Raw genomic sequence first — 25,540 nt, 5'->3', positions numbered from 1 at the left:
GAAACCATCAATTTCAATTTTTTTCCATGCATTTAACTATTACACAGTTACACAATGTGACCCTTCGTTTCTGTTTGTAAACATGTTTGGAAAACAGCTCATTAAAAAAAAGAAACATGGAAGTTAGTGTTTTAAAATATTACATATTTTGAAATTTTCTTCCTGGCCGTCTTAACCGTTTATGTATTCTGCAAGGAACACAATGCCAATTTCCCTGTAACACTCTTTCCTGGCCGGGGGCCTTCTTCTTTGATCAGGATGTGCTCATGGAGCTCCTGGAACAGTGTGCAGACGGACTCTGGAAGGCCGAGCGCTATGAGCTGATCGCCGACATTTATAAGCTCATCATCCCCATCTACGAGAAGCGGAGGGATTTTGAGGTATCTGAGTGGTTTGTTTTCTCCCGTTTGAGAGGACAGTGGAGTGACACACATCCCCAGACATTCTTATATGCAGAAAGCGCAAGCAGGCCATTTGAGCAATGACCTCTGACCCGCCATGTGAAACTGGCAGTCGCCACCCTCAGAGCCATCAGGTGTCACACCTCTACCCAGACCTCAAATCTCAAACGACAAGGGGTGGGAATTCTGGCACTCCACCTCTTAGCTAAGGAATGAAGTAGGAAAAGCGAAGACTGCAAACGTCATCAGAGGACTGAATGGGCTTACTGCACTGGAGATCCAGTGGGTCTTCAATATGCAGGATGGCCCTTTGGGTAGAAAACAAAACAGCTGGATAATGATCACTACCAGTTGTGCTGTCAAAATTCATTCTTGATTTTTTTTTGAAACTCAAGTCCAACGAATTTTCACCTATATAGTATCATTTCATTGTTATTTTAAAATAATTCTACTAGTTGCAAGTGGGAAGAAATGGGGTTTGTTCTGCTTTCCAGAGGCTGGCCCATCTGTATGACACACTGCACCGAGCCTACAGCAAGGTGACCGAGGTCATGCACTCAGGCCGAAGGCTTCTGGGGACGTACTTCCGAGTAGCCTTCTTCGGACAGGTGAGCCTCCTCTCTGTTCTCTAGGCCGTCCCAAGTCCTTTTTTTCTTGTTTAAACTCTATATACAAAGTGGTATTTTGTAAATTTTCTGTTTTCTAGAAATGCTAATTTGATGAATTTGTCATGTTTAGTATGGTTCTTATCTTCCTCAGTAGTAAACTTTCTGCCTTTTCTTCTTTCTTCCTTTCTTTTTATTACTTTCTTAAGGCAGCGGTAAGTTCTCCTTCCATAAGATATTCTTAGCGGCATCTTTGGTACCTCAGTGTGGTTTGCAAGTTTCCTTTTCAAGTCTGTATGTATATCTGTCCAGTCATTACAAACTCCAAAACAAAATTAACATTTTATTCCATTTACAGAAATAAATCACCTGTTCCCTTACACGTCTATACTGCATGTTTTAAACCAAAATTAAGACTTTGTGGTTTCCTTTGTCCCTGTGCTTCTCTATCTTTTATAATACAATATCTCTGCAAGTAGATTTACCATTGTAATATTTCAGAAACCCTTTAGAAAAGGGGTCATTTAAATTTAACTGAAAGTTTAACCTCCAAGTCTCTAACATGATTAAATAGTATAAATTACAATCCATTTATTCAGGGTGTGTGGTTTTCTGTGAGCATTATATAACCTTCAATTTATCCTGTTATTTATTGTCTTTTATAACTTTATAGCAATACCAGTTTACAGACAGTGAAACAGATGTGGAGGTAATTACAGTAAATACATAAAAAGCAAGTAATGTAGTGAAATTACTGCATCTAAACTCCTAGTTTGATGTGGGTGTTTTTTGTTTCATGTTAGCCTGCATTTTTTCTTTTATATACTGTGTTTTTTGCACCATTTTCTCTCTTTCATTTTAGATGAGAAAATTTTTTTTAATTTATTTCAAATATTAACCCAATCTGGGCTTTTTAGTTTTCAACCTTTTTCACTTCCCATGCAATACTTAGCCTTCTTGTATCGAGACATGATTGGTGCTAAAACAGATGATGACTGGTGATAATGAAAATATTTCCTGATCTTATGCTACAGCCCTTTAATATTTGTCTCATCAGGAAGACAAAACATAATTTACACCAACTTCACATAACTTTTGCCAGACCAGAATGCTTCCTTTTATGCCGTAAAATCCCGAGTAAACGGCAGAGATCAGGAGAAGCGTTTCTGAGGCCTGCAGATAGCAGGCTGCTGAGTCATGTCTTAGTGAGTCTTAGTGAGTTCTGCTCCTTGGGAATGTGAAACAGGCTTGAATCCCATGATTAGACTTCACCGAGGGAACACAGTCTTGAATCCCCAATCTTTCATTTCCCTCAACACTTAACGACAGCATTCTTGGATGAGTTTGCAATTTTGTGTTTCGCCTTTACCTTGCACCCAGACCTCACATTATTATCATTTTCCTTCCTATTCGGAAAGCCTGATTTTGTTTTTAGAATCATTCCCTTTTTTGTTGTTGTTAACTCCTGTAACAAAAGAATCCTTCCTGGGTGGTAAGCCTTGGGCTTATATCTGGGGATAGCTCTAATTGTGCTTTATGTCACAGGGATTCTTTGAAGATGAAGATGGAAAGGAGTATATCTACAAGGAACCCAAACTCACACCTCTGTCAGAAATTTCTCAGAGACTCCTTAAACTTTACTCAGATAAATTTGGTTCTGAAAACGTCAAAATGATACAAGATTCTGGCAAGGTATGACTATGCTTGGAAACATATTATAGCAATATAATATTGTTTTTTTATGTATGATTGATCATATATTATATATTTATAAATGTGGTAGAAAAAAGAAGACCCAGGAAAAAGTCAGGAATTGTTGGCCTTGAGTGGCAGGTGTATTTTTTTTTCTTAATACTTTTCTGTGCGTCCCAGGTGTCTTTCATTAAGCAAACCTTTATTTCATAATTTTAAAGATATTATTTTACAAAATAATTAACATCTGACAGGATGTACTGTTTTTAGTCCCGCTATTTAGAAACTCTGTAGGAGTAGGGTCCTAGGTTCTGTTTGTCTTTGTAGTTTTTCCTTGCACTTAGCACAGTGCCTGGCATGTTACTTGACACTCTGACTGATTGTCTGATATATGGACAGATGGATGGGCAGACAGAGAGACCAAGGAATGAACTAATTAGCCAGCACATTTGTAGGAATGAGATCTACTTTCTACTTGGAGAGGCTGTCCTCTGCTGTATCACTCTCATGAAAACCCTTTCTGAATGTACACATTTTTCCTATATGTTTATGTGTTCCACTGTCTTCAGGACATCTCCCAAGAGATGGGATCCCTTTGTTTCCGGAAACTCAGGCCAAGATAGAACTTCTGTTCGTTGCATTAAAAATGCTTCTCCTGGGCTTCCCTGGTGGCGCAGTGGTTGAGAGTCCGCCTGCCGATGCAGGGAACACGGGTTCATGCCCCGGTCCGGGAAGACCCCACGTGCCGCAGAGCGGCTGGGCCCGTGAGCCATGGCCGCTGAGCCTGCGCGTCCGGAGCCTGTGCTCCGCAACGGGAGAGGCCACGACAGTGAGAGGCCTGCGTACTGCAAAAAAAAAAAATGCTTCTCCTGCTCAGTTTCCAGCAGCAATAAGCTCTACCTTTTTCTCAGTTCATCCTTTTGGAGGATCCTTCGTTCATTTTTTGGGGGCCTGAGCCCTGCTTTGGAGTCCCCAGTGTCTGGAATCTGTTTCCTTGGGGCCCTTCATTTTCTCCAGAGAAGACTCTTCCAGTCTCCTGCCCAGGTGGTAGGGAGGGGACAAGGGAGGGGGAAATAATTCTGAATTCTGGAGGCAGGGGATGAGCAAGGGCGAAGGTCCCACATCCGGCTTGCAGCCTTTCACCTGCCCTCCCTGCATCCTGCTCTGTTCCTTGCCCCTGCTTTCTGCTGAGACTGGTGAACCCACTTAGACTCTTTCCAGACTGGTTTCTCCAACGGGCGGTCTCTTCTCTCTTGTGGGGCTGGAACTAGGGAAGGGAACCCAGGGTTCTGCCACCTCACATAGACTTTGGGCCACTTGCCACCCCACACATCTCCTGGTCACCAAAACCCTGGTCCTCTACAGATGCGCCAGTCTGTTCAGGCTCCATAACAGATACCATAGACTGGGTGGCTTATAAACAACAGAAGTTTATTTCTCACAGTTTTGGAGGCTGGGAAGTCCAAGGTCAAGGCACCAGCAGATTCGGTGTCAGGTGAGGTTCTTCTAACTGCTTCACAGACTGCTGTCTTACTGCTGGGTCCTCACATGGAGGAAGGGGTGAAGGAGCTCTGTGGGGTCCCTTTTATAAAGGCACTAATCCCATTCATGAAGGCTCTACCCTCCTGACCTAATCACCTCCTGCCTCCTAATACCATCACATTGAAGGTTAATATTTCTGCATGAGAATTTTGGGGGAACGCAGACATTAAGTATATCACAACAGGCTTTTGTGGGGTGATCTGACTCCCCTGTTGTTGCCCCTCTCCATGGGAACTTGGGTTAGAACTTTCTCTCCCAAGTCAGGGAGTACATCTCCATGCACCTGCCTTCCAGATATTCATTAAATTCATCCACTGCTGTTCTATCCTCTCTTCTTGGTCCTTGCTGGTTAATTCTATACTGTCATTTTAATAGAGTTGCGCAAAGGAAAAGGGACAAACGTACATTGTTGGTCCATTTTTAGCTAGAAACCTCAACACAACCTTATTAAGACCTACTTCCTTTCTAGACCAAATCACTCAGGTCCAGCTTGCCTTTTTCTCTGAAACCAAAACCTTTGTCTGGGTCAGGTTGTGGCTTTAACCTTAACAGCCTTCTGTCAAGGTTCTCACGCATTGGTTCTTCTTGCCCTTTTGATATGTGGTCCTTGATGCAGCAGCTGAAGGACGTCCTAGACCTTCTTCTCTTCCTCAAACACCAGTCCTTTATTCCTTCTGCTGATGCACACATACAAGTTTGAAAGTGAAAACTAGGGAAACACCACTGAAATATAGGCAAGATTGGTCATTTCCTCTGCTTTTAAATTGTTTCTGCTAAAGAAAGTTAAGTCTAAGAGGTTTGAATACAATTATAGTGATTGGCCAGATGGCCTTTTCTAAAAGAAAAGTAACTCATGACTGTATTTTCTGAACTTGTAGAGTTTAAGGCACTTGCACATCTGTTTTTCATGCTTCTTCACACACATCTCTGTTAAGAGAACAGTGGTGCATGATAATTTGGGACCAGTAAACCCATCTTGATCTCAGTTGCTTGCCCTCATTCCAGGATCGTCTCCAAATTCTCTGTATGGTCATTTCTTTCATGTCCCCTTTTATTGCTGTAGAAGCTTAAAAACAATATGTGCAAAGTAGATTTGTCTCCCTAATAAATTAACTTTTTTTTTGTATGGAAAGTGCCTATGTTTAATTTTCTAGCATGTCACAGAAGTTAGAGCACCACGAGGTCTAGCCGTGTAGTTTTAAAAGCGTTCATGTGCTGAGTCTGTCAGGAACTAAATTGATAATCTGAGCAGTCTTAGGTTAGTCTGTACCTGTATTGAATTAATTCATCTACATCTGTTTATATCTAATCTATCTACAGATTAACTATGATTTGGGGGCCTAGGCTTTAAACATTATTAGTAAAATAAACATTTTTGTCTCTAAGCCAAATATGTAAAAATACGGCTTAGAAAATAATCAGAGGAAGCCAGACAGGGAGTCATTCCACACAAAAACTAGCATGATGTCTTCAAAAAAGTCAATGTCATGGAAAAAAAATAGTCTAGATTAAACAAGACTAAGGAGACAAAACTAAATGTAAAATGCAATCATTGATTAGACTCTGGTTCAAACACAAATAGCTATAAATAATATTCTGGGACATTTGAGAAATTCATCTCAACTTGGTATATTTGGCACTATTAGGAAATTAGTGTTAATTTTGTTACATATGATGATGTATTGTGGTTATGGAGGAGAATATCCTCATGTTTAGGAGATGCTGCCTCAAGTGTCATGATGTGAACCACTTACTTTGAAATGTTTCAGCTAAAAAAAAGTCTACATATACGTGTGTGTGTGAATAGACACATATAACAAATATAGCAAAGTATTAACAATTGTTCTCAGTGGTGGGTATGTGGGTGTTCATTGTACTATTTTTTTTCAAACTTTTCTGAAATTTCCCAAAACTTTTACTAATACGAAGTGGAAAAACGCAGCTTCGGCATGCTTGGGAGGAGTCCTTTCAATAGCCATAGCAATATTCCATTTCCTTTATGCATTTAAAGGTCAACCCGAAGGATCTGGATTCCAAGTATGCGTATATCCAGGTGACTCATGTGATCCCATTCTTTGATGAGAAGGAATTGCAAGAAAGAAAAACGGAGTTTGAAAGATCTCACAACATTCGCCGCTTCATGTTTGAGATGCCCTTCACCCAGACTGGGAAAAGGCAGGGAGGCGTTGAAGAGCAGTGCAAACGGCGCACCATACTGACAGGTACAGTCTTCCTGGCCCCTTTCTTTAAGAATCACACCCAGACATCAGCCCAGATGTCAAGATAAAGAGCCCTCCAGAAGGGGCCCAGAAGCATCTAGAATTGGAAGGGCCCTTCGAGCTTCGTTAACTTTCCTTACATATCCATTTCAGCTTAACGTGTATCTAATGCTTGCTTTCGAATACTCATGACATTTTTCTATTTACCTGTTTGTATTTTATTCTTCCACCAGACCAGAAGTTCATACCCAGTGTCAGGTAGCTTACCCTTTTCAGAATCTGGTGAAGACAGCTCAGAATGCTTTTGCACACAATTTCAAGTGATTTGCAGACTCTGTAGACCCGTGGCCCCCCCAGGTCAAGAACCCCCGCACACAGTGCTGCATCTGTGTCATGGGAACAGACCCCTTACACACCAGCATGAGCCTGCTCAGAGATTCTAGGTGGGGTGAATAAATGGGACATGAGGCTGGACCCCACCCACCTAGTCTCTGAGTGGCTGGCCACCTTCAGCTTGGGCACCTCCAGTACCAGGAAGCTCACTGCATTCACAGGCTGCCCATTCAGCTGTGCCGGAGTTTTAATGGATCCTTTGGTACTGCTTAGCCATTGATCACCCACCCCCAGAACTATGCTGTGCATCATCTCCCTGTTCCTGACAAGTGCAGAGTCATCTTGGGAGTGATTTCTACCTTCTTTAGGGGAGCTTGACGCCATCGCTCTTAGGGTTAGGGTCAGCAAATGACGGGTAACCTGAAATAAAACGCTTTCTTGACTTAAAAAAAATTGGTGAGGAGGCTATTGAGAATGCCAGTTGTGTCTATCTCTGCTATTGAAGCCCATTTTTCAAAGAGTGGCCACACTTAAGTCGAACCTGGAAAGCACCCGCTGCTTGTCCAGCAGTCGATGCTGTCAGGTGTTCCGCCTGGGCGGGAGCAGGGATCATTGTAATAGTTAGTGAAAGGAGCACTGTGAGGGTGGCATGTTTCAGATGAGGCTCCACCCTCGCCAGTGGACAGTACACTTTAAATGGGTGAACTGTGTGGTGTGTGATTTATGTCTCAGTAAAGCTGTTGCCAAGGAAAGAATATGGTTCATTATGAAATAGCTCAGAACAGCCTATTGCACAGGATTTTTCACCATTCTTATGAGGGAACTGAGATAAAAATTAAAATACAAAGAAAACCCACCCCCAAACCCTACATTCTTAAAGAAGGAGTCTCTGCTCCTGCTTTTAGAATAATAAGATAACATGTAAGGCACAAACAATATTGGCCTCTAAAACGTTAACCCCTCCCCGTAGGTAAATGAATTGTTTTTCTAATGGACACAGTAGCAAATTCTTACTAAGCAAAATAACTGCATTTCTAGGTGGAGTCATTTGATGAGATTTACCAGCTTACCACATTTATCTCTACAGCTGTGATGACCTCAAATCAGTGCTTATCAAAGGTTGTTTGTGGGAATATCAGCAGCATCAGCATCACCTGGGAACTTGTTAGAAATGCAGATTCTTGGGCTCCACCCAGACCTTCTGGATCGAGGACTCTTGGGGTGGGGCCCAGTTGGTTGTGTTTAACCAAGCCTTCCAGGTGATTCTGATGCCACTCAAGTTTGAGAACTGCTGATTTAAATAAACCTAGCTCACTGATGAGTCAAGATCAGGATTTTTTATTATGATTATTCTGCTCAGGTAGCATACTGATTCATAAACAGTTACCTTGAGGTGCTTTCCTTGGCCAGTTATGTCACAGAAATAGTTTTGATTAGATAACGGGCTAGAGCAAAGCTCTGTACCTGCCAGAGCAGAGGGGACAAAGAGTAACCCCACTGCAGAGAGAAGCAAAGTAGACACAGGGGCTGTTGGCTTGGGAAACAACCACCTTGAGAAGGTGTGGGCAGTGCAGAGCCTGGGCCTGGGTCCTGTAGACCCAGTCACATCCTCACTGTGTGACCTTGGGCAGGTCACTTAACCTCGCTGCACCTTAGTTTTTCATCTGTAAAAAGAGATTTGTACTATCCATCTGGTGTCAAAGAATTTTGTAAATTATGCCCAGGTGTGGAAAGAATGTACTTCATTTTGCCACATCTCAGCCACGATTGAGCTCCTTGCCTTTTGAGGTTGGTGAGGAGTGAAAGGAGATTATAACATGACACAGCACCAAAGAGGGGTGCAGTTTTTGCCCTGAAAGATTCTCAGAATTTCATAAGGATAATTACTGGGTAGTGTAAAGATTTAGAGAAGGGGTTATAAAAATGCTATTAGGAGCCTATAAACTACATCCACCTTCAGTTAAAGACACACAGACCAGGATATTCTGAAGACTTTGAATTTGAGAGTTTTCCCTTGTGTTATTAATCCCTTAGGTTCTTCTTCCACTGCATTGCTTCAGAGCTGACCTTTGGCCTTCTAAGTTGTCAGGGAGCCCCTGCCCTCCCTGCCCTCTGAACCCAGACTGGCTCACTTTCCTGGATAGTTTAGTCAGTTAGCTGCAGTTGTGGAATCCTTTGAAAAACCTAATGATTGCCCTCCAGGCCCCCTCGGTGTAAACTTCTGAGCCTGCCTCCCTACGTGATTCCCCCTGTTCCTTCTTTCGTGGAACTTATTCCATGGAGTTTCTTCCCGGTCACTGTTCCAAAGTCTTGCAAATCATGTCCAGGCTCCTACTCAGGTTGGAAGTATCCTCCCGCCCCTCACCCTCTGTTCGGTCCAGCCAGACCATACACCCACCCGCGCTTCTCAGCCATCTCTCCCTCGTCCTCCTGCCTGAAGGGCTACAGATCACTGGTGTGGGGCGTTGATTAATAACACGGTGGCTCACTCAGTCCACCACCGAATTTTCCACCTTCCAGGCCAGTTTGCTCTTTCATTTAGCCATTTGGGCAGTAATACATTCTTCAGTTCAGCTAAATTCATTGAGCACAGGCAATGTTCCAACTTGGCGTGTCAGCAAAACAGAGCTCTCTGGCTTGTGAAGCTTAGACTCTAGCAGGAGGAGGCAGATGGTAAACAGTAAATATAATGGGTAAATGTATCTGTGTTGGAAGGTCATACACGTTCCGGACAAAAGCAAAGGGGGTTGGAATTGTAGGGTTGGGGGCAGGGGGGCTGCAGTTTAATGGCGTGGCCAGGGTAGGTTTCACTGACAGTCCAGACTTGAAGGAGTTGAGGGAGCGGGCCCTGCACATGTCTGGAGGGAGAAGGCGCCGTCGGGGCAGAGGCCAGCGGCAGGGGTCCCTGTGCCCGGCACATTCAGGGCACGACCAGCAGGCAGGCATGGCTGGAGCTGAGTGAGCCCCAGTGAGAGGAGAGATGAGGCCTGCAAGGAAGGCAGGGGCCGGGGCAGTCCCAGATTGCGTGGACCGGGGAGGCTCACGCACAGACTGGAGTTTCCTGTATCATCACACCCCTGCTCTGCCTCGTTGACTCTCCAGTTAACCATCGTAAGGAGCAGTGACTCAGGACTTATTTGGCTGAGTGAAATCAGCGCAATGTGCACATCTCACAGACACTGTTGGAGTTGGTTTTTCTCTCTGAAATAATGGCGCTACCGCACTGTGGCACTTAAAAACACTGCGCTGACACTAATCGCGTGTATTTGGACATGGCTGTTAGCCTCATGAAACGTGTGTCCTGACAAGTGAGAATGCAGTGGCCCTCCCCTGTGTAAAGCGTGTCAGTCTATCACGTGCGAACTCACCTCTGGCCGGAGGGCCGTGTTCTGTCTCCCTGGCTGATAAACAGCAGCATCTAGTTCTTGTCATGTATCAAAGGAGCCTTCAGTCCGGAGAGGACTTATCAATCCCAGGGTTGCCACTTAAAAACTCTGTGTCCACAAGGAACACAGAAGAAATAGTAGACACAGACCCTTGGCCTTAGATTGATAAAACATGTAGCGACTAGAACAGGCCTGTAAGTGTGTGACAAACAAGGTTGCATCACGTTGAATGTCTTTTCCAGCCTTGTTCAGACTCTGGGTAACCCAAGGGAACTCTGTGTTTTGTAGGGAGCCGGGCTTTCTCATTTTGTGATCAGTCCTTTTTGAGTAAACCCTCCCCAGCCACTTAGTAAATAGTAAAGAATCCAAACATAACACTCCATCTTACTTTAGCTTGTTAAAAAATAAAATAAGCTTTTAAGCATATGTTTACCTGTTTATTCATAAATATATATTAAATAAGAATATTATAGATTTTTACATATACCATACAAGCAATAAGGTAGAAATGTAAAACAGTACCGAATTGGAACCAGTTATTTTTCTGTTCTTTTTTTTATATATAAATTTATTTTATTTTATGTATTTATTTTTGGCTGCGTTGGGTCTTTCTTGCGGTACGCACGCAGCCTTCTCATTGCGGTGGCTTCTCTTGTTGCGGAGCACGGGCTCCAGGTGCACGGGCTCAGTAGTTGTGGCTCGCAGGCTCTAGAGCTCAGGCTCAGTAGTTGTGGCGCACGGGCTTAATTGCTCTGCAGCATGTGGGATCTTCCCAGACCACAGCTCGAACCCGTGTACCCTGCGTTGGTAGGCAGATTCTTAACCACTGTGCCTCCGGGAAAACCTTTCTGTTCTTCTTTAAATGAACTCTTTGGTGTTGATATGTTCAGGTGTCTTATAAGAAAGGAAAACAATATCGAGTGGTGCCTTTTTTGGTAAAAAAAAAAAAAAAAAGTGAGAAAAATTAAATATTTTTATTTAATGTTTTTGAATCAGTTAAAAGTTTTAAAATATCTTTATTATTATGCAACTCAAAGAGTTTGTGAATTTCTGCTTCATAAAATACTTTGCTTGGAAATATATTCTCATGTTATTTTTCATTGATTTCTCTGGCCGTACAAACGTAAGCATGTGATTCAAAGTTGTTCTATGGCTCAAGCATATTTCTATGGAACTCTTTTCTGGACTTAATTTATTATAGGATATCTCAAAACTGTTTGTTTAGTCTTTTTTATATTTGCAAAGCCATCTTATACCTACTAGCTCATTCAGCTCTCATAATTTCCAAGGAAGTAGTGCCTTTATGGGTGAGAAAATTGAGCAGGGAATGAGAAAGTGATTTCTTCAAAGACAAACTTCTCATATTAAAGTTGACAAGAACCCAACTCTCTTGACTTTATGTGATGCCTGTCATGCACAATGATAAACGAGGACAGTATTCTGGTTCCACGAAATACTGGCATGTGACCTAGGCAAGCTCTGGGTTCCTTATCTGTAGAATGGGAGTAATGATCACTTCTACCTCAGTACTAGTGAAGCACGTGCAAGCTGTGGACTCATTCTAGGCCGTGTTCCTCCACAGCCATACACTGCTTCCCTTACGTGAAGAAGCGGATCCCCGTCATGTACCAGCACCACACGGACCTGAACCCCATCGAGGTGGCCATTGACGAGATGAGTAAGAAGGTGGCCGAGCTCCGGCAGCTGTGCTCTTCGGCCGAAGTGGACATGATCAAACTGCAGCTCAAACTCCAGGGCAGTGTGAGCGTCCAGGTGAGCCGGGCGCCGGACCAAGCAAACCACAGGGCAACAGAGAACAGATCCTTAGACCTTGGAAAATTTTAGGTCGTTCACACCAGCAAGGTCCAGTGTAGATCCCTGGCTTTATCAGGTGATCCCCGTTACCTCCCTTCAATATTTGTGCAGTTTCTCCTGATGCCAGAGGGGCGGTAGCCTTGGGGCTATGAGAGTGTCATTCTCACCAAGTTGTCTGCCAGGGGTAGGAGATGGCTCTCCAAACAACCTGGTTTTTCAATAATTTGAGGAATTCTGGGTGCCTAATTGGAAGCATAAAGACTCTTTTAAATATAAAGCAAGTGTGGATAGCTATAGGTTTTCTTATAAAACTGTTGTTTTCTGGTTACTATGAAAATTGCACCTGAAAAAGTACATTAAGTTTCACTCTCTTAATGGTATCTTTTATTAACAAAATTATTCATTTTAACATAGCCCAGCTAATCAATTTTTCCTTTATTTGTGTGTCCTCTTTAAGAAATCTGTGTCAGAGATATTCTATGTTTTCTTTGTTTAGATTCCTGTGTGGGTGTGCAATCTATCTGAATTGGTTTTTGTATGTGGTAGCATATAGGGGTCTAGACATTATTTTTCCTATAGCTGTTCAAGTGATGTGTACCATTTATGGACAAAGTCATCCTGGATCTAGGTGCTGATTATACAAATATGTTCCGTTTGTGAAATTTTATCAAGCTAAACACTTATGATATATGCACCTTTATGTTTGTATAGTGCACTTCAATCATGGAGGTTTTTTTCAGGTATTTTACGTATATGATTTCCTAAGAAATTAGTAGATGTTAAATCACTCCCTCCAGGGACCAGCATGCTTCTTGCTTTATTGATGTTTTTAAATGTATATAAATAATTCTATCATCTGCTTTATGTATATATTCCCGTATCCAATTATTTTCTCTTTCTGGAAGGGTGTGTTTATGAAAGTTACATATAGATTGTAATACAATGGTTTCATTTCCTGAAGTCAGTTTTTGTCAACTTTTTATCAGATCCTCGCTGAGCTGTTACCTAACATTTTTCTAAATGTCTGTCATTCACTGCAAAAGTTTTCACAGATGTTTTCAGCCTCTTCCCTTATGGCCCAAAAGACTAATGTGCCAAAGTAAGTTATCAAGCGAATATGATAAATATTCCAGCCACATGATGGAGTAGATAATGGGCCAGAGGCCAAAATTTTCTGCAGCTGAAAACAAAACCTGGCCTGGGAACATCCAGCCTCTATCTAAGGCCAGTGGAAGAGTGTGTGTGCCAGTAAGGGATGGGGCTGGACAGGTCTAGCCTTCTAAAGGGCAAGATGTGCCCTGCCATTTGATAGTGACCTTGAGGGGTTTTGTTTGTTTTTTTATTTTTTATACAGCAGGTTCTTATTAGTTATCTATTTAATGCATATTAGTGTATACATATCAATCCCAATCTCCCAGTTCATCCCACCACCACCACCACCCACCCCACTTTCCCCACTTGGTGTCCGTGTGTTTGTTCTCTGCATCTGTGTCTCTATTTCTGCCCTGCAAACCGGTTCGTCTGTACCGTTTTTCTAGATTCCACATATATGTGTTAATACACGATATTTGTTTTTCTCTTTCTGACTTACTTCACTCCGTATGACAGTCTCTAGGAGTGACCTTAGAGTTTTATAAATGCCCCATCATCTTGAAAAGCAAAGAATTCCATGATGAAATGAGGAGATTACGTTTATACACGTGCACCCTCCAGGGTAACAACAAAGCTGGAGTCAGGGGAAATGAACTTTATTGTTTTATTTGTGTGTTTCTTTAATGCTTCCACCAAGAGCCTCTGGGCTTGCTGTTGTACAGGATAGAGCCATCAGGTGGCTCCGGGATTCTGCACTCCACTCCAAGGTCTTGTCATGCTGGACTTCATGAAGTCTCATCAGCTTCCCTTCTGCATCTTCTTGAAACTGAACATATGTATCGTTTTGGATAATCCTTCATTTGGGTTACCTTTAGGTTGTCAACAAAGCTCTCCACACATACCCAGTCATCACCAAGGGTTAGCTAGTTGTCCCTGTCTCAGAGGGCCCCACCTCTAATGTCTGTGCCCCCGTCTCCCCACCTCTGGTGTGAATTCTCTCGGCACACTTACTGTGCAAGTCCTGTACACTGTGGACCAGGACCACGGCCCGTCCCCTTCACCGACAGCCACAGACGAGACAGACAGCCCTCCCTACTTACCTTCCAAGTCCACCAGGCCTCCCAGGAAAAATCGTGCACTAATCACATGGTCAGGACCTTTCCCAAGATGTCTCAGGTGCCTGGAACTTTCTCCTTCCCATCCAGTGTGTCTAACCTTCTTTCTCTCGACACTCCCACGTTTCCTGACTTACCCAACCTCGGCGAACTCTTCTTGGTGAATTAAAGGAGACATGCAGGGCTCTGGTTCACTCATCCTGTTGCTAAATGCCCCAAATCTTTGTCTTTCCAGCCCACCTGAATGGTTAGTTCATTTGAGGATAGCAGATCAGCTTGCCCATGGCTATCTACACAATTCCATGAGGTGAACAGTTGGTTTTTTAAAACTGGCTCATATGCTTAATTTTTCAGTTTTCATTGCACTCGCCAGATTGACCTCTTAGTTCAGTGTCATGTAGCACAAATACCAGTTGGAGGACTTGGGCTCTGATCTCAGGTGTTTTGCTTATTGGCTATTCAACCTCGAATGGGTCCTTAAGTTTTCCAAGCATTGGTTCTTCCTACATAAAATGAACCATCATCACAAGTGCCCTAAGGATGGCTAAGACGCTAAAATCAAATCGCTTATAACATCATGAGCTTTATTCATGGTTTCCTCTTTGGTGTCCTAAGTTCCTGGAGGGCAGAGGTCATGACTAACTCACTCAAGCGGCATTTTTAGCAAATGCCAACTGAAACTAAATTAATGATAATTGGTATTTTCTTCATAACGTAATTTAAGATCTTTGTTCTTTATCTAGGTCAATGCCGGTCCACTAGCATATGCCCGAGCTTTCTTAGACGACACAAACACAAAGAGATATCCTGACAATAAAGTGAAGTTGCTTAAAGAAGTTTTCAGGTAAAGCACACGGGAAATGTCTCTTTTTCTTCAAGTATTGATCATTTCTGTGCTCACTCAAGAACGAGATCCTACCAGTTGGACTCATCCTGTGTTCTGTACATGCCTTGATTTCCCTCTCCCACACCGTTCCAGGCAATTTGTGGAAGCTTGCGGTCAAGCCTTAGCGGTAAATGAACGGCTGATCAAAGAGGACCAGTTAGAGTATCAGGAGGAAATGAAGGCCAACTACAGGGAAATGACGAGAGAGCTTTCTGAAATCATGCATGAGCAGGTAGGTGCCACTCTGGAGCGCTTCTCATTTTTAGGGAGCACACATCAGTTGGGGTCTCAAGTGCCCCCAATGATGGCCTAAACCCTCCGACATCCTTCCAGAATTTTGCTATCTGAAGGATAGTGTAGCATGCTGCACTGCCGCTACTACCTAACCATGGGTACCTGGGGAACAGCTAACATTGTGCTCACCCGTCATTGTCTAATATGACCAGAGGAGACCAGCACCCTCCTCCTCTTTATCACTTAATCTAGCTCAAAAACACCTCACATTAAAAAAAAATACCAATACCGTTCCTGGAAGCTTCTTTATTCACCCAATCCTTTGGAAGAATAGGGTTTACCAGCCTGGTTTAAGGAATTCTCTGTTGTAGTAAGTGTCTTTCACCATTTAAAGAGATAGGGTCGTTCAGTTTTTTACTGTTTACAGCTGACCTGGGTGCCCTCATGGGTTCCTCAAGGCTACTTCTTTATTCCTTGTCATTGTGGGCAGCTTTCCTGATTACACTGCTACTGTCGTCTTCCTGTATGAATTCCTTTTGGTAGGATTACATATGTGGGCTCAGTGGTCATCAGGGGGGACGGCTGCCCAGGGAACTGAGTGAATCTCAAAGGCGATCCTCTCCTATTGCTTCTGGAGGGGTCTGTTCTCCATCAACCACAGCGACTTCTTCTGAGTCACGGACTCAGTCTTTATGATTAGTGTTGGCACCTTGATAGCACACGACTGCTTCTGTCTGTTCCCTACGGTACTGTCTTTCATTCTCGCAAAATGGAAGCCAAGACCATTTGTGTCAGTTAACGTACCATGTGATGATTTAGTGAGAAGGATTCTGTTGTAGGAAACTCACTTAAATGTCTAAGCTTTAACTTGCTTTTTTCTCTCCTCCATGCTCACACGTTCAGATGGGATGGTAATGTCATTTTTTTATTTTATTTCTCTGGATCTTGATAACTGGCTCACATAAAGTTATTACTGAGTTTGGGCAACTGCAGACATTGACGTAATGACCATGCACGTGCAAAAAGAAGCCCTCTTCTGGGCATTTAGAAAAGTAGGAAAACAAAACTGAATAAACATGTGAATCATTAAGCAGAAAGAGAAGGTCTCATGGGAACAAGTTTTTGGAGAAAGCTCAAGGTCTTTTCCATGGGGCCTCCAGACAGGACGGAGAGCTTGGTCAGTGGGTGCCAGCACTTGGCACTAGAAAAGATGAAAGTAGGAAGAAAATTGTGGGCTGAGAATATTAAAATAAACTTCCAGATTGTATGGACACAATGCCATGCCGTGCTCTAAACTACACCTTGAACTTTTCATTATCTCAACAACTATGAAGATTAAACTTTGAACCCTTGAGCAAAAAGAGTCATGACCTGGAGTAGACTTGCTTTTGGATTTTCCAGGGGAGCCTCTGAGTGTGTATGTTCTTCTCAGTTTCCACCTGGCAATAGCCCAAGTCTTGCACTTAGAATTCTTCCCTGCATTACTGAGCGTGAAAGAGACTTGATCAGGGTCAGCGAGGCAGCCACACTCTTGCTCCCAGGGTAGAAATCTGTAAGACCCTAAGAGAAGGAGCTGGTAGAGAACACCGATGCTCCAGATTCAATTAAAAAAGACTTTTCCAGGGGACAAGGCCAGGTCGTGTCCCCATCAAGTATGTGTAGGATAGGCCTCAAGGTGCCTTATAACCTGGTGAGGTTAGAAGACTCTCTACTCACTAACCTGGAAAGGAAACAAAACATGTTGTTCTTGACTTTCTCCTTAAAATCCTGATCTGAAAAACGTCATTTATGAGGTGAGCTAACACACTCCCTCTGCAAACCACCAAAGCCAAGCTCTCTGAGGGCACCACCACTCACAGTAACAGTGGCCACTGGATGATAAATGTGAGAAGTGTCATTTGGAGCAGTTTACGCTTGGGTAACCTTGTGTTTCTGTGCCTCGAGATTTGCCCCCTGGAGGAGAAGACCAGCGTTTTGCCGAATTCCCTTCACATCTTCAACGCCATCAGTGGGACCCCAACAAGCACGCTGGTTCACGGCATGACCAGCTCGTCCTCCGTGGTGTGACGTCATCTCGTGGACCGCGTGTGGGGACTTGCTTTGTCATTTGCAAACTCAGGATGATCTCCAAAGCTACTCACTGGGCACATGCCAAGGCCCGGGGAGGCGGAGCCCAAGGAGCAGTCGAGGGGAACGCGCGAGAAGGGAAAGAAAGAGCCGTGTTATTTCATAGCAGATGTTCTGCAGGGTCGTAGGAGAGCACACATATTTTTTTAAACCTTGCTGGCAATAGTCAACATTTTCATTATGTCTTAACAGAGGTATGTGGCGGACACTCTTAAGCTGGAGTTAAATTTTATTCTTCCTTACAGAGTAGTATTAAAAATAAACGGCCTGGAGAAAACAAGTATTCTGGAATGTACATAGCACTGAAATCGAGGCTGGGGTAACCTTTTGCCTCTAGGCTAAGCTGGAAAATCTTGAAAATATTTTTTTTTTCCTGTGGCACATTCAGGTTGAATACAAGAACTATTTTTGTGACTAGTTTTTGATGACCTAAGGGAACTGACCATTGTAATTTTTGTACCAGTGAACCCGGAGGTTTAGTGCTTTTATACTCATTTACTTGCATTTAAAAAATATGAAAGCTTAAGAAACTATGTGAGCTTAAGACTAGTCAAGCAGTTTAGAACCAAAGGCCTGTATTAATAAACACAACTATGCTAAACATTTAAAGTAGTACAGTATACTGTTATGTACATAGAGTTTGTTAATACAGTCTTGGCATTGTGTACATACACGTATGACATTTCTACATTTTTAATACTCACATCAGCTTCCGCATAAAGTTTAATTGTGACAGATTTGTGTTGTTCTTAGTATATGCAACACACTTGACTTTACTGTTTTATTCTTGTACATAAAAAAAGTGCAATATGGAGATGTATACAGTCTTTGCTATGTTAGGTTTATAAACTGTTTTAAAAATTTCATCCTTTTGCCAAAATGGTGGAGTATGTCATTGGTAAATCATAAATCCTGTGGTGAATAGTGGTGTAATGTAAAGCTTTCACCATGTTATATTTTCTTTTCAGACATTAATTTAGTAATTTTATATTTGGGAAAAATAAAGGTTTTTAATTTTATTTAACTAGAATCTCTGCCCTGCTGTAATTAAACATTCTGTACCACAGCTGTATTAAAAATAACATTGCTGATTTTCTGGTAGTGAGTATTGGGTATTTATTGTCTGACAGTCCTAAGAGGGGCAGGATATTGAAATATTTGGGGGTGAAATAATGTGGTAAAAGAAATTTGCTTTAAAGTACCTAAGGGGGAACAAAAGAGGGTAGGTAGGTGACAAATGTTGGTAATTGTGGAAGCTGAGGCTGGGTACGTGGGAATCATTATACCCGTTTCTCTGCCTTTGTGCAAAGTTTCCATGGTACAGATTTCAAGAGGCAGGGCTAGGGTCCAGATCTTCCAGGGGATGTGGATAAATGCCTTGTTACACTGCAGTCTGGCTCTGAATTCTACTGGTTGTTCCCAAGTATACATAGACAAGTTAATACTTCTGTCTTTTCCTCTTCAACTCTACCAAGGTCTCCATCTTTATCATCTCCCTGCTTGCTTTGAAGGTGAGTACTCTGGGATAAGATGGTCATTTATCCCAGCAATGCATCAGCGGCCAGGTGTGCCCACACTGCCTGTGCCCTACATCATCATAAACGCTGAAGCCGAGTCAAGTGATGCCTCAGACTGCAGGTGCTGGTCCTGCCTGTGGTGTGCCCAGGGACCCAGTGGAGGAGCCGCTCAGCCCCGGAGTTCCAGTGATGGAAGAAAGAGGAGTCTTTCACAAGAAATAAAATAGCTGGTTTTCCTACTTGAAGGGTTTTGGAGGCTGTCTTTTTTCATAACCAGTTGAGGAAGGAAATCATGATGCTGTGTACATCCTGAGCACCCAGATGCCAAGGATCTTATGGTGTCTTTGGAACTTCTCTATCAGTGGGCAAGGCTGTATTTTACAGATGGCGACAAGGTCATGAAGAAGAGATGTGAGGAGTTACGACAACTCACTAGGCTGCAGCCCATTCATTAGTGGATCCAGACTTAGGGCTTGAGAAGATTCTCTGCGTTTGCCCTGAGTCTCTGACATGTCAGCCCCGTGTAATAAACCTTGACTCTCCCTAGCACCAGCAGGGATAGGTATAAGAGTTTGTCTCCCTTGTCGCCGAGCTGGATTTCCTGGTCACAAATGCCTCATTTAGAAGCCATAAAATGCAGGTCATCGTTCAGTAAGATAAATGTTATCTAGAAAGAGCTAACTTGCTACCTTGTGGTTAAACTTGGGAAGTAATTTGTACAGATTTCATGTCAGATAAGATTCAGCTTGGAAGGTGGCCAACCATCACTAATTACAACAGTGGAGAAAGGAACCATCTCTAAGATGAAGACATCTATTGACCCTGCACTGAAGCACATTCACATCAATTAAAAACCTCATTTAGTTTATGCATAAAATTTTAATTTTGGTATAAAGTTACATATTATAGTAGCAGTTTATTGGGGAAAACTATGTTTTTTAACATTAAGAAATCTTTATTGCTAATTTTCAATAAATTTTTAAATGTTTTCCATAGATCTTATTTATTCTTTTTTTTTATTGAGGTAAAATCTACATAACATGAAATTTACCATTTTAACCATTTTTAAATGTACAGTTCAGTGGCATTAAGTACATTCTTATCGTTGTGCAACCATCACCACCATTTATCTACAGAACTTTTTCATATTCCTAAACAAAAACTCTGTACTCATTAAACAAGAACTCCCTATTCCCCCTTTGGGAAAATTCTTTGAAGTAATTTTGGAAATAAAACACTATTGAGTACTTTATCAGGGATATTTGCCACCTGGGAACTAACTAACTCTAGGTAGTGTACATAAATAAAGTCAGCCCCTTGCATGGAGAAAGCTGTTGAGAGTAGGGATGTGAAATTGAAAGGTGACTTATGTAATAATCATTGGTATTTACATAACCGTATGTCAGAGTTACTCAGTGTAGAAACTCTGTTCAAAAACATTTTGATTTCCATCAACATAATAGTACAATCAACAAATAGTACAATAGTTTGCATAAACTATTGTACATCTACACAGTGACTCCACTGTGTAGCTGTAAAAAGGGATTAATATCTCTGTTTACTGCTTTGGAGTGATCTTCAAGATACCATATGTACAAAACACAAGACAGAGAAAAGTGCAAATAGTGTGCTACTCATTATTTAAGAAAGGAGGGATAAGTAAGCAGAGATAATTGTTTTTTTTTAGATGGAAGGGAAAAATCAAAAAAGAAAAGTTTTAAGTTATTACCTATATGGGGAGAGAGGGAATAATACATAGGGGACAGAGTTAGAAGATTACCCTGTTCAAATATAATTTGCTTCATAGATTTGGCTCTAGAACCATGTGAATATTTACAAAATTATTAAAATAAATTTTTGATTCCTAAGAATTGAAAGCAAAATGAAATAAATCAACATAACCACATATACAGTTGATGACACAAATACATAGGAATTATTTCAAATGACTTTAAAATACAGGAATTTCACTGTGCATCTCTAGTGACATGTACCCTAAGGACAAAAATAGTAGCAACAAATAAATAAATGATTGGTTAATAAACAAAAAACATTTTCAATAATTGTTTTGTTTTGTGGAAGTGGTGTTTTGTTTTTGTGAGATTATATTGTCATTCTGAGACTGTTGTGTGTTTACTGTTGGAGAAAGTAAATGAGTGATTATGTCGATATCATTAGGAACCAAGTTTTTGGCATGGGAGAAAAAAAAAGTTACATCTATAAGACAAAAATAGGTTAAATTAAAACCCTTTAGTTCTGAATTTGATATGGAGATATGAATTTGAACTCATCATATATTTATCTTAAATACACACTTATTTCCTCACTTGGTTAACTGAAAAGACTTAAAAACAATGACCAAGCCAGTAGCTAATGAGCACCTCTAAGTGCCCAAATTGTGGTCTCTAAATACCTTTCTGACCAAAACTATCCAGGCTCCATGGAGAATGGCTGATTCTAGATTTAGGGCAGAAAATGTCCAAGGTGAGTCTGGAGCGTCTTCTCATCCCTGACTTCCATGGGACTGGCAAAGACACCACAGACCCTGTCAAGAGAATTTCAAGAAGCTCCTTCTAGGTAGATATGGGATGAACATAAACAAGAATAATAATAGCAGTGGGTTAAAATTATATAATTAAGTTCATGATGATACTAGAAAAATAAAGACTAGCAGCGATCGAAGGAGCTAATATTACCAAGAAGACGAAGAGGTGATACATGCCTCATGATGGAAGTACACACCACCATCTATGACGGAGTCTTGCCAAAAACTGTAACCTGAATCTGATCAAGTCTAAATCTAACCACCCATTCCCTGGGAAATACAGGACACAGAGGAGCATGTTAAATGACACCACGGGGAATGCAATCAGCAAAATCCAGTTCTGTGGGAAGCTCTGTAGAACAAACGATCTGATTTCTTCAGTAAATTTCAAGAAAAAAGAGATGGAGAGGGCACTTACATGTTAAAAGAAATTCAAGGTTCTCTTGATACGGTATATCTACTATGTAAAGTAGAGAAACTTTTCCCTGTCCCTTCCACTAAATACAACTAAAAACCCTGGACATTATAAAACAAACAAACATAAGAAGACTCAAAAGTAAAGTGAAGGAAGCAGACCAGCCAGCAACATTGGGACCCAAAGAACGATAACAATGGTAAGCCCCCCAGTTTTTTTGTTTTTTTAAAAATTTTGTTCAAGCCTTTTTTTTTTCTTTTTTTTTATAAGTTTATTTATTTAGGCTGCGTTGGATCTTCCTTGCTGCGTGCGGGCTTTCTCTAGTTGTGGCGAGCAGGGGCTACTCTTTGTTGCGGTGCGCAGGCTTCTCATTGCTGTGGCTTCTCCTTGCGGAGCACGGGCTCTAGGCATGCAGGTTTCAGTATTTGTGGCACACGGGCTCAGTAGTTGTGGCTCGTGGGCTCTAGAGCACAGGCTCAGTAGTTGTGGTGCATGGGCTTAGTTGCTCTGCGACATGTGGGATCCTCCCAGACCAGGGCTCAAACCCGTGTCCCCTGCATTGACAGATGGATTCTTAACCACTGCACCACCAGTGAAGTCCCCCAGTTTCCTTTATGCATCTTATATCCCATACTTGGAGCTGAAGAATTCAGCAACAGGGAAATACCTACAGGCACAGACAAAAGAAGATCAACACCACTTCACGCTCATTATTATAGCTATTATCCAAAAAAAAAAAAAGTTTTGATAAGGATGTGAAGAAATTGAGACACCTGTGCATTGCTGGTAGGAATGTAAAATTGTACAGCTCTTGTAGAAGGTGGTATGATGGTCCCTCAAAAATTAAATATAAAATTACCATATGATCCAGCAATTCGATATGCCCAAAAGAATTGAAAGTACATACTTGAACAGATATTTGTACACCTATGTTCATAGCATAGCATTTGTACACCTGTGTTCACAATAACCGAATGATGGAAGCAACCCAGGTATCCACTGATGAATGGATGGGTAAACAAAATGTGGTAAACAATACAACAGTATATTATGCTGCTTTAAAAGGAAGAAGATTCTAACACGTGCTACGACATGAACCTTGAAGACATGCTCAGTGAAACAAGCTAGTCACAAAAGGACAAATCTTGCATGGTTCCACTTATATGAGGTCCTAGAGCAGTCAGATTTACACAGACAGAAAGTAGAAGGGTGATTGCCAGGGCCTGGGGGGATGGGAAATGGGGAGTTAGTGTTTAATCGGTACAGAGGTTCGGTACAGAGGTTCAGCTGGGTTGATGAAAATGTTGTGGGCTGGATGGTGGTGCTGGTGGCAAAATAGTATGAATATACTTTGTGCCACAGAACTGTACACCTTAAAACGGTAACTTTTATATGTATTTAACCACCGTTAAAAAAATAAATGAAACAGAAGCTGCTCTCTCTACCAGAGGAAAATGAAAAGGGCAGCGTAGCAAGACAGAAAATTTTTAGGCCACGGTGGCACTACTACAGCCAACACCACAGGAAAAACATCCTAACCCACACCCACATCAGCAATGGCCAGGTGGGGAGCTAGACTCCCACCCTCTCTAGGCTGGAGCACGGGTCCAGCACACCTGCCAGGGTGGGATCAGAAGGCCCGAAGGGAGCCAGGACTCTCAGCCACGCTGGCCTAGCAAGAGTCCTGCCCCTGCGGTGCCCGTGGAGACCCCTGGGGAGCCTGGACTTGACAGCAAAAGCATGACCCATGAAAGGACAAATTGATAAATTGAATTTTAAAAGTAGAAGTAAAAACTTTCATTCTGAGAGGACTCTGTTAAGAGGATGAAACTATAAGCTACAGACTGGGAGAAAATATTTGCAAACCAATATATCCAACAAAGGACTAATATCTAGAATATATGAACACTCAAAACTCACCAGAAAAAAATCAATCCAATTAGAACATGGGCCAAAGACTTGGATAAACATTTCACTGGGGAGGATAGTGACACCACCAAATGCTGGTGAGAGTGTAGAGAAACTGAATCACTTGTAAATTGCTGATGGGAAAGTAAATTGGCCAGTTTGGCGGTTCCTTAAGGAGCCATGTATGTGATCACTGTATGACCCAGGGATTGCACTCTTGGGTATTCGTCCCAGAGAAATGAAAATATTCATTCACGCAGAAACCATTACACAAATGTTTATAGCTGCTTTTTGTATAATAGGTCAACCTAGAAGCTCCTCAACAGACTGTGGTGCACCCAGGCCGTGGATGCTACTCAACAGTAGAACGGAGTGAACTACAGGTGCATACAACACCTATGACTCTCCAGGGAATATGACGGGCGAAAAGAGCTCATCCCCAAGTTACATACAGTATGATTCCATTCACATAACATTCTTGAAATGACAAAATTACAGAAATGGAGAGCAGTTAAGTGGTTGCAGGGGGTTAAAGAGGGGGTGGGATGGGAAGGAAGTGGGAGGCCGTGAGAGGGCAGCCTGAGGGATACCCGAGGCTGCGTGCTGCCCACCCTATCCTATCTCCTGCCCAGCCAGGTGCTCCTACTGCCAGGATGGCCTGTGTCGCCTTAAGGGGGTTGTGTGAGCCAAGACCGTGGCTGGCATCAAGCAGAGTGCATGTGGCACTTGAGCTCCACACTCAGAGTGACCGGGCTGTGCTTCGAGTTGGGGACACAAATGCTGTCAAATGTTTCAGTAAGTAAAGCAGGTCTCACAATGGTAGAAAAATGATGAAGTTGCCTTTTCCTGACTCTGGGCTGCTGCTTCATAATTATATCCGTGTCCCTATTCTCCTTGTCATCATTTCCTCATGGTGACAAGTCCGTTGGGGGGGAGGGCGTTCCCTATGAGCACAGGCAGAGTTTGGATGCATGTTTGTCATTCTCTTGGCACTCGTATAGTTTGCAACCAACTCAGTGCAATCATGACCAAGCAAGTCTCTGGGTCATGCCAGCCTTGGGACAGAGCCTGAGAACTTGGCCTTGAGTCCTGTTGTGAACCACGCCATCCCCTTGGCTGTCATGCCCGTCATTTCCCATTCCCTGCTTCACCAACTGATGGGATCAAGGTTATATCTTTAGTACTTTAACACTTGTGTTTCTTAGTATTCACAGAGAACAATAGCCTCTGTTCCCTGTAGTGATGGGATGAATCATGGCCCCTGAGCGGGAGACCATCCTGGATTATCCAGGTGGGCTGGTATAATTAGAGGTCCTTGTAAGAGGGATGCAGGGGGAGTGAGAGTCAGAGAAGGTGACGTGATGACAGAAGCAGAAATTGGGCTGATGAGCTTGCAAAATGCAGGAAGGGGCCACGAGCCAAGGGATGTTGGCAGCCTTGTGAAGCCGGAAAAGACAAGGAAACAAGCTCTGTCCTGGAGACTCTGGAAGGAACCCGCCCTGCCAACACCTTGACTTTAGCCCAGCGAAACTGATTTCGGACTTCTGACTCCCAGAAGTGGGAGATAATAAGTCTGTGTTAAGTCACTAAGTTTACGGTGATTGGTTACAGCAGCAAAGGGAAACTAAGACACCTGGTATTGCTTTAACTAGCGCTCCCTAGGAACTAACCAGCATATTGCATGGCCTCCACTTCCAGAGACCATGCA

General features: G+C 42.5%; 1 protein-coding gene across 7 annotated transcripts in view; it reads left to right on the top strand.

Moving 5' to 3' along the window:
• Positions 1–19,140, top strand: part of DOCK9 (dedicator of cytokinesis 9) — a 213,744-nt gene extending 194,604 nt beyond the window's left edge. For 4 of the 7 annotated variants that reach the window (XM_065896284.1, XM_065896285.1, XM_065896282.1 and 1 more), the window contains 9 exons: positions 258–380; positions 896–1,009; positions 1,680–1,715; positions 2,552–2,698; positions 6,252–6,462; positions 11,761–11,951; positions 14,944–15,044; positions 15,180–15,318; positions 17,265–17,387. In XM_065896284.1, the coding sequence (XP_065752356.1) occupies positions 258–380; positions 896–1,009; positions 1,680–1,715; positions 2,552–2,698; positions 6,252–6,462; positions 11,761–11,951; positions 14,944–15,044; positions 15,180–15,318; positions 17,265–17,387 (1,185 nt within the window). Of the gene's footprint in view, positions 1–257; positions 381–895; positions 1,010–1,679; positions 1,716–2,551; positions 2,699–6,251; positions 6,463–11,760; positions 11,952–14,943; positions 15,045–15,179; positions 15,319–17,264 lie in introns of all 7 variants that reach the window. The other 3 variants (XM_065896286.1, XM_065896281.1, XM_065896283.1) reach the window with 2 other exon arrangements.
• Positions 19,141–25,540: the final 6,400 nt, after the last annotated feature.

Source organism: Phocoena phocoena, chromosome 18 (genome assembly GCF_963924675.1).
Source record: "Phocoena phocoena chromosome 18, mPhoPho1.1, whole genome shotgun sequence".
In the NCBI taxonomy this organism is placed as follows: domain Eukaryota; kingdom Metazoa; phylum Chordata; class Mammalia; order Artiodactyla; family Phocoenidae; genus Phocoena; species Phocoena phocoena.
The sequence above is the reverse complement of the archived record's forward strand: the minus strand, read 5'-3'. Positions and strand labels throughout refer to the sequence as shown.